This window comes from Brienomyrus brachyistius, chromosome 3, assembly GCF_023856365.1.
Source record: "Brienomyrus brachyistius isolate T26 chromosome 3, BBRACH_0.4, whole genome shotgun sequence".
NCBI classification, from domain to species: Eukaryota; Metazoa; Chordata; class Actinopteri; order Osteoglossiformes; family Mormyridae; genus Brienomyrus; species Brienomyrus brachyistius.
Window position 1 is genome coordinate 15,520,817 of NC_064535.1, and position 12,725 is coordinate 15,533,541.

Genomic DNA, 12,725 nt, shown 5'->3' on the forward strand with positions numbered 1-12,725 from the left:
AACTAGCAATTTTCCTTATTAAATAATGATTGGAATACTCGCACACCAGGCCCCATTTCCAATTACAATAATCTGACCAAATTTTAATTTCCAATTGAAATGGATCGTTAAACGACGGACTATCATTAGACACTTTATGATGTGAATAGGCCTACATAAAATACCGGGGTCATGACTGGCATATCTGCAGTATAGTGGGCGTCATTCGCCAGTACTGCAAGTTCTGCAGTTCTTTCAAATATATTTTATATGCTTAAAGTTAGACTTTTAACTGAGTTGATAACAGTTTAATTAATATGTCTGAAATCGGAAAAAGATTGGTGCACATGCAGAAAATACATTTTACTACGAAACTCTTATTTACTTACTTATACGTTTTTAATTATTTCTTTGTTGTTGTAGGTGAATTGTGTTCTGGAAATATCCACCCTTATCAATCATTTATTGATGAAAGTGAAGCTGCATTAACTCGTCTTGGTGTCTTGTGCTGTTCGAAGTAAGTCATGATTAAATTACCGTATTATTTGTTATGCCTTGTTTACCCATAGCATCTTTGTGTAGGTCTGGATAATGTTACGCGATGTCCCTTTCGACTAATCGTTTGACTAAACTGCAGCGACCGTAGGTGGAGATAGGGCCCTTGGAAAATAGCTCATGCAAAAGTTAATTAAAAATTAAATATTGGAAAACGTTAAGTATTAGACACTTACAGATAGTTACAATATGCAAGACCATTCATATCGTTTATGATGGTAAGCAATACTTAGGTGAAAGAATATAATTTATTTTTTATGCAATATAAACAATTTACATAAAGATATTTGTACACAGCTTTCAAGGTAAAGGGCTGTGTCGGTGGTGTGTATATGTCAACAAACCACACTTTACAACTTTGTAACACTACTTGGCAACAGCATTGTTTATGCCTGCCACATTTGTTCATTTGCGTTTTTTAAAAAAAAAATAAAACGTATTTTCTCAAAATAGGCCACTACCTGGTGTGTTTGTACATGAAAAAGTAGAATGTTATTCTGCCGCAATTCAAACTAAACAAACGCGGATAAAAAGCTACCAGATAAAAGATTACGGTCGTAACTGTTTAAGATAAAAGCGCCAAACTGTTGTTTCTGAGGTAGTTTGATGTCATGATAAATTGCACCCTTCTGTGTGAACCCAAATCCAAACCACCAAAGACAGTCTTTCATTTCACTTGTTTATCTCTTCTAGTTTTGCCTTCCACTGAGCTACTGAATCTATTCACTTTGTTTTTTATGGTTTCAGCAGGGAATCGAAAGCTATGGTTGGCAAATCTCCATAATAACTATACCAAGTAAGATATGGTCTGTGAACGCCATACAAAACGCAACACCTGAGCAAACCGTTTCAAGCTGTGGTTCATTATTCTGATGTTATTTCTCAGTCCATGGCATGTTTAATGAAATGCATAAGATGTTAGATGCCCTCAATCTGGGTGTGTAGATTTTGTCTGTTCCTTTCCTGTTGGGTTGGTTACCTTCAGGGACTCCAGTTTCCTCCCACAGTCTAAAGACATGTACTTGACATAAATGTCTAAATTACTCCTACGACCTGTGATGGACGCGCATTGTGTGTCCAGGTTGTACCTCAGTCTTGAGCAGGTTGAGTATTTGGAAAATGGATGGACAGATAACATGGTAGAGCAGGGGGGGGGGGTCAAACTTCAGTCCTGGAGGGCCAGAGCCCTGTATGGCTTTGCTTAGTTCGACTGCAAATGATTCAGCTCAAGAGCTGTGTTAGAATTAGCACAAGGAGTTGAATCAGGTGTGTTAAATGAGGGGAAACCCAAAAATGTGCAGGGCTCCGCCCCTCCAGGACTGGAGTCTGACACCTGTGTGATAGAGGGTCAACCATGTTGAAAGCTGACTGAAAAGAAGGTGATCTCTGCATCCTTGGGTTAGCATTCTTGCGGCAGTCCAAAATTACTGCAGTGTGGCGATTGAGGCAAACATCAGAGCGTGGCAGTGACACTGCAGTGTGGTTTGAGTCACTGCTGCACATTCTCAGTGGAATCTTGACAAAGAACGAGGGCCACAAGTAGTTCCTGCTAAAGTTCATGAAAGAGCATCAGCAATTAACTTCTTATCTTGCACTTATCTAAGATTCATGCTCTTTGCAATTTTGATGTAATACAATATATTTTTTTAAATATTTGGCCGTAAATTGGTGAAAAATCTATCCACGTATATAATGCAATACAATTGCTGAAAATCGACATTTTACACCAAGTCAAAACATACTATTGATGTACCTGAAAAGATACTCTCTGTGGTGTTTCATAATGCTGTGACTGTCACTGGTGGAGGTTTCTGATCATTTAAATGGTTTCTCTGGCTCCTTTATGATTACAAGCTTGTTTTTCGAACATCCCTCCAGAGGTCTGAAAACTTTGTCAGAGGCACGGAGATGATGCTGAACAGAATATCAATTTTATACTCAAGTACACCTCTTTGTGCATTTTCATACACTCCTCGGATCATTATCATGCTGGAATGTTTGTTTAGTGCCAAGTTTACGGCACCTTAGCACACAGGTCTTTGCCAAATGATGGCACAGATCCATCGCTCCTTCAGTTTAATAAGGGTGCCGGGATTAGAAGATGCATAACAGCCTCAAAGTCCAACAGATATGACTTTATTCTTCACAGAACACATTCCTCTCAGTGTGAACCACACCGTTACACAGAAATACACAGAATAACAAACACAGTGCATAGGAAAGAAATCTGCAATCAAAAACACAGCACAGCGGTTGTTGCCATGGAGAATCCATCCATGAATCACTTCCATTTTCAAACCTACTTTTTCAGGTGATCGTCATGATTCACTGAAGACTGTAAAGACAAATCTTTACCGCACCCTTTTCCAATTAAATTTATTTTTGCAGGCGTCCTTTCACATGGGAACACGGACAACAGCAGAAAACAGACACCTGTAAGGTGAAGTCTCTCTGCAGGAGGATGTAGCAGGTATTACAGAACATTCTCTATGTGTAAAGCTGAGGGCGTCTACAGGGAATTCCCAGCTGCAAGGAATTATCTGCACTCTAGGAAACCCAAAGTTTATATAAGCAACTGTAGGAAATCAATGACTCCATTCCATAGGAATTAATGGGAGTTGGGAATTTCAATATGAAATTTGTTTCTGGACTTTGGAAAGCTATGCTTTAAAACAACCAATGAAATGGACACACAGAGTGCAGTGAATTACAGGCAGATAGTGGACCCTATTTACAGGAAGCACAGGTTATAAGGAAGGGGTACACCCTGGGTAGGTGCCAGCGCACTGCAGGGGGCGGACACACACACACACACAACTGGTGATTTAGAGTAAACACAGGATGGGACAGGAGAATACCCTAACTGCTCACTTTCAGAAAAGGGGCAAGATCTGACCCCAGACCCTAGATGTGGGAGGTGACAGAACACATCCAGCTTCATAAAATTCACAGATGGAAACATGGATGATAATTTTGTCCATCATGTGTCACTGGATCGTTATGTGGCGAGTAGTGATTATGTTTGCATGTCTTGCCTGTGATTGGCAGGTTACTCATTTGAACCCTCGGGCTGGCAGAATGATGCTGTGGTTGGGCCCCTGAGTAAGGCCCCTAACCTCCAGCTCCAGGAGCACTGCACACTGGCCGACCCTGCACTGTAACCCCCATGCCTGCTGTCACCTGTACATGTATCTGTGTGTCACATATGGGGTAGGTGAAGAGGTTTTCCCCACGGGGATCAATAAAGTTTCACTATTATTTTCTACCGTTACATGATATTGACTTTCCAAACTTTCCTGTCAGCTGCAACTACGAATTAGGATGTGGCCAGACACCTGTCTTTGCGTGGTTGTGGCCCCCCCGGAAACCGTCTTCCAAAGAGTCATACCGTCTTACCAAACCTGAATTCATCACCGGGCAGGACACAAAGCTTTTCATCCAGCACATAAACTCTACCACTGACCCATAACGTCTTCACGGGCCAAAACGGCCCCGACGGCAGCCAGGATTCAGCGTGGGGTCTGGGACCCGGAGCCGATGATCAGTGAACGGCAAGGAGCACCTTCTTTTGGATGTGGAGCTTGGACATTTCCACTTAGCACAATTTACAGCAAAACCGTCAATTTTATTTCCTTAATTTTCCATAATACGATAAAAGCCAAAGGGGGAAAAGAAAAAAACAGAGAGGAGAACCTGGCAGTGGTTGTCACGTTACCTGTGAGAAGTTAATATTCTCAAAGCATTTTATTTAAAAATATGTTGCTCTTTTTATTAATTTAATCATTCTGACTATAGAAAGTAATATCATACAGACCTTATGAGTGGATGACAGCAGAATTCAGCACATACAGTATTTATAAACTCAAAAAATATATATATAGCTAAATGTATTCATGGAAAAGACAATTCATTAATCATAATCAAATTAAGCTGGACAAATTAAAAGCAGAAATTCTGGCACATAAAAGGTTTTTAAGCTTTTTTTTTTTGTTTAACAACACTGAGGATTTGCATGGATTCCGAATGCATACTTAAAGGAGAAATTCTTTAATAATATCAAGTAAATAAAATATTTTACAAAAAGCAGGACTAAAGAAAAGCAATGTCATAACTGTGAGAAAAAAGTAACAAATACAAACTTTTTAAAAAAATGTACAATAATTACAAAGAATCAGTTAAAAATGAATAAGTGAGTAACAAAAGTAGTCAGGCTTATAAGAAAAGATTTGATTAGGATGTCCTATGTACATTTATATACAAAACGTCAGCTTTTTCCTATGTACATGAAACATCTTATATGGCATATTGCAGAAAGCACGTGGCTGCCTCAGAGTCTTTGAGATCACTGGAACTGGAGACTGGTGGGAAAATGCGACATGATATCCAATCATGTAACAGGTTAGCAAGTGGCTTCTCAGTAACACAGAATGCGACTGGGTGGCCGGTCAGCGCACTTTGTGCTTCCGCTTTTTGTGTTTTTTGTCTTTCTTCTTGCTGTCACACTTGGTACAGAACCACTGGACATCCTCAGGAGGGGCAGCAAGGACGCCGACGCAGGGCCTGGGGGACAGGGGAGTTAGGGGAGAGAGAGAGGGGAAGGAAGAGGAGAGACAATGCTCAGGTGCATGCAGAAGACTGGACAGACTAGGAGAGTTTCATAGACAGTCACCCTGAACTTTAACGTCTAGAAAGTTCAGACTCGGGTCCTGTCTCTGCCAAGCCAACGGACACAGTTTGGTTCATTTCACTGCTGAATATCCAGAGAGGGCCACTGGGTATCAGTGTTTTCACTGAAACTCCCTAATTTGATTACTAATTAGAGGACTGATTGTTCTCACACCTGGGTTTGGACAGCAGACCTAAAGGTTATCCCACAAACACACCTGCCCTTTGTGGATAAGACTGACCACCCCGAGTTAGGGAATAAAAAAAAATAATATTTCTCTGCCCCTCTGTAACACCAGCATCCAAACAGCTCAGCCTGCTCCTTGCATGAGCTGCACGCCCTGACTTAAACCTTACGGCCCTCCCTAGCTGTGAGACGCTGCACATTTTTGCAACACAAATGTTTAAAAACATTTAGCAAAACACTACTAGCTCAATATATGACATGAAACATCCCTCAGGTGATGGTTGCAGGTATGGTGGAAAACAAATGTTACCCGTTGTTATCACTTATCATTACTCCTATTTTTTACACCACAGAAGCAGCAGATAAACTTCTGTGGGAAAGAGTAGTCATTAAAAGCAAGAAAGTCTGCAGTAGTAATAACAATATTAACAGCCATAGTACTGTTACTGCTGATGCTTATGCTATTACTATTAATGTAACTACTTTTGATGCCAAAATAATAGTAATAGCGTTAGCACAGTAACAACAATAACAGAATTACCCGTAATAATAGTACTAACAGTTAAGTGAAAGTGATTGGCATTTTTGACACACCACAGCGAAACGTGTCCCATGCATTTAACTCATATGTGACATGGCAATTTATTCGCATCTGCGGAGCAATGCGTAGGGGCAGGACCTTGCTTAATCTATCTCAGTGGTACCATGCTGATCAGGGATTCGAACCAGCAACCTTTCAATCAAAAGCGCGCGTCCCTATCCCTTAGGCCACCACTAATATAATTGCCACTAATAGCAGCAAGAGTAACAACTTAGAGATGCAGAATATATTGGTTAACAAAAGGCTTTAAAAAAATCAAGGTACTAGCATCAGTCTGGGCTGATTTTGCCAAGCGATATTTAAACTTCACCCTTCATCGATATTTAACGTTAGCAACACCGTAGCTAAAGACAGATACTGAAATAAGGAAGATGACTGTATTGTATTATCAGGCATTTTCTGTAGTGGAGGACAATGGATTTTGTTGGCTTGTTCCAGATTTATGAGAAGTCTCAAAGTACTGGGCTACAACATGTATATTTATAATCCATTATTAAGTCATTTTGGGGGGAGACAGAAACTAATACATTAAGGAAGGTTTCCCTCTGCTTTTTTGTGGGAGATGGCTTAAACGCAAGTAACCCCGGTTCTTACTGACCGTCACAGAAGCAACAGGCTTAAAAGTCAAATGAAAAATCCCTGTTTGGACAAAGCCAACAAGATCTGCTCCGCTAAGGGGTCTCGGGCAGAACGGGGTGTTACACCAGCTCTCGAGGTGTAAATGACCTACACTGGCTGTAGATTACACTCTGCATCTCGCGATTAGGAGGGAAAGCGACAGTCGTAATCAGATCTCCTTCGGTCCAAACAGCTGAGGCTACGCTCTGGCTTTGTTACAGGCTGGCCTGCTGGAGTCATCGCTGTGCATCCTCCCCAGCATGCCCTGCATTCACTTCCCGATGGGTCGGTCCGTTTTCAAAGGCCGATGCCCACCGTCCGCCAGGACTCGCTTCAGGACCCAATCGATCGCGTCGAGACCCTTCTCATCCTCCTCACACTCCTCCAACACACCATCGCCATTAAACAGGCAGCTTTAACAAAATATGTCTCAGCCATTAAAAGGTCAATTATTTCAAGTGAATACCAGATGGAAACCTTTAAAAAAAAAAAAACGCCGCACAATTTTCAGTAATGACTATGGTCTTTCCATTCTGATCACCATTTAGATAAAACCCGTCAAGGTCCAATTATTCTTACAAACGAAAGCTTGGGACATGACAGATTTACAAGTGGGTAGAACTTATTTAATTGCTCCTGCCGAACTGGATCCTAGAATCAGAGTTTCAACCGGAAGACTAAAACCAAGTTCTTACACAGGATGGCATATAATAAAACCAGTAAGAATAAGGAGTCTTGCTATATAGCATCAAGACTAAAACAGAACTAGACTGATTTACTTGCCTGCTCAAAAGCAACTGCTTGAATACAAATTTGTCCAGTTGGGCTAACTGGTTTAACTGAACATCATGTCTATTGAGGGAAGACCTTCTGAAGTGTATCAGTGGAACGAGAGCCCTTACCAGTGGTACCAGTCGTCACAGTCGTCGCACCCGATCATAGGGCTCCCGTCGTCCGGTTTGTTGCACCCGGGGCAGATCCAGATCTGGTTGCCGCTTTCGTCTCGGATCTTTGAGCAAGAATCACATGGGACACAGGATTAGAGAGGAAAACTAATGTGTGACGTCTGAATTTCGCTGGGAAACGAGGGGTGAGAAACACTGGAGTCAACGAAGAACCCGCTATTTGACACCTCAGAACCTACAGGAAATCCATTGCTCTACTTGCCCTTTATCAACCAGGATTCAGGGAACCACCTGTGGACCACATGGATGGGGGACATCCTGACAGGTTCAGCTGCACCTGCTCGAGCAGATGTACCAGCAACCAATCAGGATTAGAGTGGCACCACGACTTACCACATAGGTGCTGACGGTCTCGGTGATCACGCTGCGCACGGGCATCTTGGAGGAACTGGCCGACGGCAGGGACGAGGGTGGCAGAGGCAGGACTGGGGCAGGGGAGGCGGATGGTGGGGCCGTGGGGGGCAGATGGAGAATCACAGGAGGTAGCGGGGGGACCGGGGACAGGATTGGAGCGGGGGGTGGCGTGCGTGGCCGGCTGTTAGGTCCCGATTTGGCAGCAGGAGTCTTTGGCACTGGGGTCTTTACCACTGGGGTCTTTACCACTGGGGTCTTCACCTCAGCAGTGGGGACCACCTTGCTGATGACTCTGGGGTGGCAGACAGGAGGAAAATGTGAAGTCAAACAAATTCAGTGTCTCTGGTCTTCAAAGGTTTTTTTTTTCCAAAAACACTTTGTTCTTAAAGAAAGGACAAACAGTTTCATCAAATGTTGAATCTCTGACTCACCAATTTCCCCTCTGCAACATGACATATGCTGCTGACATATTTGGTCAGAAAAATAAAGTCTTATATACAGTTTGAAAAGGAAGATTGGCGGGAATGAGAATCTGGTCAGTTTGGAAGCGGCTGGGTTTTTTTTCTTGTATTTTTTGCATCTTATCACAGTAACTTTCCCCTGACAGTGGGCCATTCCTGCCTCAGTGCACAGAAGAGATAAGGAGCAAATCCACCACCTGATGGGACCCCGGAACCCGTGGAGGTCAGAGGTCAAGAGGGACCTTTACCGTGTGCTCATTGGGTAGCTTGAGAATCACCTGGTGGTGCTGCTTTTGTGTCAAAGAACAGCCACTGAACCCCCCCACCCCACCCCTGCAAGTTCCTAACACGCTCCTCAGAACAGGTGTCTGTGCATAATTGGTCCCTGACAGATAATACTGGCATGCTGATGAAAGCTCAGCGGAGGAGATGGGGGCAAAAAGCATCTGGATGGAGACGTTTCACAAGCAGGGTCGCTTCCTTCCCGGTATGCCGGCGGAAGCTGAGGTATCGGGGAAGAACAAAGGGGCGAGTTTATAAACACTCCGGGATCCGAGGATTCCGGATTGTCCTGGTGGCCGCCCTCAGACGCAGATGGGAACACAGTGTGGGACATCGCTCACCCGACACCTCTGAGTCAACGTGCTGCTGCAGTGCTGGCATCCCGAGTGAAATGCGACCGCAAAACCTGCGGCCAGTGAGACTCAAGTGGGGGGGGGGAGCGAGGGTACAGAGACAGACACTGACAGTGAAAGAGAGACAGATAGATGAACACTGACATAAAGACAGAGATGGCGAGACTGAATCACAGAGGCAAACACTGAGATAAACAAACAGACAGAATCAGAAACACTGACATAGAGAGACAGACCAAACCATAGACAGACTCACAGACAGATGAACACTGACATAGACAGAGAGACAGAATCACACGAACATACTGTCACAGACAGCAGCACAGAGGGACACTTAGAGAAACAACCAAGATCACAGAAAGACTCCAACAGATGCATGCAGGCTTGCGGGACTTACATCTTGTCTTGTCCAGCTCTGACGCGCAGGGTGAGTCTGGGAATGACCGGGGACAGAACAGGAGCTGCTGGGGGCTCTGCCTTCACCTGGGGAGGACGAGCACATGGGACAGGTCTCAGAGGGACAGGGGAGTGTGAAGAATGGCCAGGGCAAAGAGACAGCAGGCCCATGGCGCCCCCTGCAGGGCCAAACACCTGTGTTTGAGTGGCCATGACCCCCCCAGAGACCGGCCTCCAAAGAGCCATACCGTCTTACCAAACCTGAATTCATCACCGGGCAGGACACAAAGCTTTTCATCCAGCACATAAACCCCACCACAGACCCATAACCCATCTCCACGGGCCCGAACGGCAGCCAGGATTCAGCGTGGCCTCTGGGACCCGGAGCCGATGACCAGAGAACGGCTAAGGAGCACCTTCATTTACGAGGGCATGATGCGGAGCGGGTGCCGCTTAAACTGAGGGGTGCTGCACCTGTTTGGGTGCGGGGGGGGGGGGGGGGTTACAGCCTGACCTTCAGACTCCTTGCAGCAGTTCAGTAAGAAGAGACCCTCCGGTGACCTCCACCCCGAATCCCCTGGCCGGCTCGGCCCACCTCCTGCTGGGGGAGGCGGGAAGCGGGCTCTGTAACGGCTTGATAAGGATTCTGCTCAGCTGGGAGAAGCTCAGGGTCAAGACAATGGCAGCGGCAGATAGCGCTATCTGCTTATGCTGATTAGCCTTTAAATGGCTCGGCCCAGTGAAACGGCCCCCGCTACGCTACATTCCTACCATCTACTTAACCTGCCTGTATCTCCACACACTCCGCTCATTCAAAGGGGCTTTCTCCCCCCGAGAAGGAAACGCATTGCTGATATTACAGACTGGCTCGCATTCATTTATTAATTAAGTAATGAAATGATGTACAGAACTTCTCCAGATCTGGCCTTTTAAGTCTACGGAGGTTTTGAAGGCAATAGGGGGGCGTTAGGGGGGGGAGTGAAACTAATACATTTAGGAAGGTTTTCTGGCCCTTTCTTTCACTGGCGTACAGGCAGTGGGGGTCCCTGGTGTCGCACCCTTCCCTGCCTACGCCACCGTGGTAAATGTACGACGACAATGGAAGGAAGGCTTTGAACAAAAAAAAAAAAAAAAGTGCCCTCCCCCAAGGCCGAAAGTCCTTTTTCATCTGCCCGAAATTAACCGGCGCCTCTGATATTCCTGAGCAGATCGACGATATGCGGTAGCGAGGGAACGCAAGCAATTTAAACACACGTCTCAAACCTGGAACTAATCTGAGCTCGGGGGTGGGGGGGGGGGGGGGGGGCACGTTCGGTAAGTGCTGGGTTTGAAAATGATATTCGGGTGAAGGTTCTGGGGGAGGAGAGAAAAAAAAAAAAAAAAAAGACTGACTGGGGCTAATGGCATCGTCAGCCTCAGGAATGCAGCTAAACGCTACAGCGTGTCCAAGATGGCGCAGCTCTGACGGGGGCGGCAGGCAGCGCATCCTTCTGAGGGGGCACCAACACGTGTTTTACACCCCAGCACAAAACGTAATAATTACACGCCCATTACAAATATGCAGAATCCTGTTCGATGCACTCCAGCGCGTTAGTGAAGGATGCTAACCGAACGCAGCGCCGCTCCCCGATCGGAAGTCGATCTCGTCACGACTATAAATACGTTGTTGACCTTTGACGCAAATTTGTTTCACACAGAGCTTCGAATCACTGCTTGTAGCAAAAAAAAAAAAAAGACTGGGGGGCATCTTGAACCACCCCTACCTCGAATATAATAGTATTAGCACCATGCTGGCTAGGAAAGGTAAGAATCTTACGCAATTTTCACTTTGAAAGAACCAAAACAGATAGAGATGATGATCTTGTTTACAACTTGTCATTACATTTACTATGTATGCTACTTAAACAAAAATATACGATAACAGCGTAAGTGAAACTTGAGACAAATACATCCCCTTTCTTTGGCAGAAGATCAGAAAAATCGAACTGGACCCCGATTCCCATCCACTCACCCAACTTCCATCCAGCACATGGTTGCAAGGAGTCACATCATTCCTATATTTGTGGGGATTATATTTATATTTTCACATAGTCTGCTAACCATCGCACGCAATTCTTTTAAAGTTACAGTAAAACCAAAATTACTGGTTAACGGTAAAACAGGATTGGGGTGGAGTTAAAAAAAATACATTTCGGAAATATCTGAAGAAATTTCACGCAGTCGCTCCCTACGAGAGCGTGGCCCGGTCGGGGGACTGTATTTTAGATTCCCGAGCTCACTGAACCCACAGGACAGGGGGTGAAATGCAGAGATAGTAGATTCCATTGTACCCTGACGGGAAATACATTGTCGGGGGGATTTGTCCAGTTTTATGTAAAAGCAATACTCTTTTCACCTGAACTAATACAAGCGGTGGGGTAAGCCCCTTACTGCGGCGTGCTGCGTCTGCCTGCTAATCTCTCAGGATTTACCTCCTTCACCACATACCTCTAGGCACTCGCCGATAAAGCCTCAGCCCCCCCCACACCCCCCCACTTCAATTCTCGACTCCCCCCCCCCCCGCACCCACCCTGCCAGGGAAAACCGCCGAAGCAGCCTTGCAAAAAATTAAAGTGATCAAGAGATTTAGTTTTGGTGAGGCGGAGGAGAGGGGGGTGGTGGTGGTGGGGGGGGAGGGGTGGGGGGGGGCAATTTCAGAATCCCAACTCCATCTGTAGTGGGGAAGAAAAAAAGGTGGTGGGAAAGAAGGATGGGAGACTTCCTCAGCTTAGCCTGTTTAAAAAGTGGTTTCTGGGCGGTATTACGTGCGGTACGCGCTTACTGCGGCGATTTATCGTCCGATGGTGTGCGGAAGATTGGGGAGATGGGCGGGATAGGAGGGAAGTAGTTCATCCACACCACACACACACACACACACACACACGCTGCAGCCGGCGCAAACACTGCGCGCTGAGACATGTCGCAGAGAGGTCTGCTCGCAGCATTAATGCACGTTTGATTTACACAGGCTGATAGCCGGTGCTCTCCTGAGTGTCTTACTGACACGCATGAGTGGAGTCGGCGGAGGCAGGCTCCCGGCTCCAGCGCCCAGGAAAACGGGAAATTTAAACAGCCAATTAAAATCCGCTATGTATGCCAAGATGGGGGACGGAATGGCAATTCCAAAAGCTCCTTTGACCACTTTAAAAAGTACAAGAGGACGGCTGCCCCTCGGAAATAAAATCAGCTAAAGGCAAACTTTTTTTTCTCCCCCGGTGCAAAAATTCAATATATTCCTGTCAAAGCAACATAAATAAAAATAAATTACAT

The 12,725-nt window shown here is 45.3% G+C and overlaps 1 protein-coding gene and 1 long non-coding RNA gene across 2 annotated transcripts in view; one reads left to right on the forward strand and one right to left on the reverse strand.

Moving 5' to 3' along the window:
- Positions 1–433: 433 nt before the first annotated feature.
- Positions 434–3,911, forward strand: LOC125738108 (uncharacterized). Its single transcript, XR_007396735.1, has 4 exons — positions 434–496; positions 2,923–3,004; positions 3,583–3,744; positions 3,838–3,911. It is a non-coding gene; the product is annotated as an uncharacterized LOC125738108 (long non-coding RNA).
- Positions 3,912–4,138: 227 nt separating this feature from the next.
- LOC125738103 (transcription initiation factor TFIID subunit 3-like) overlaps positions 4,139–12,725 on the reverse strand; it is a 35,614-nt gene continuing 27,027 nt past the window's right edge. Inside the window, exons 4-7 of the mRNA XM_049006720.1 lie at positions 9,418–9,503; positions 7,904–8,216; positions 7,508–7,614; positions 4,139–5,094 (exon numbers count right to left, since the gene is read on the reverse strand). Coding sequence (XP_048862677.1) covers positions 4,980–5,094; positions 7,508–7,614; positions 7,904–8,216; positions 9,418–9,503 — 621 coding nt within the window. The 3' untranslated portion in view covers positions 4,139–4,979. The remainder of the gene's footprint in view (positions 5,095–7,507; positions 7,615–7,903; positions 8,217–9,417; positions 9,504–12,725) is intronic.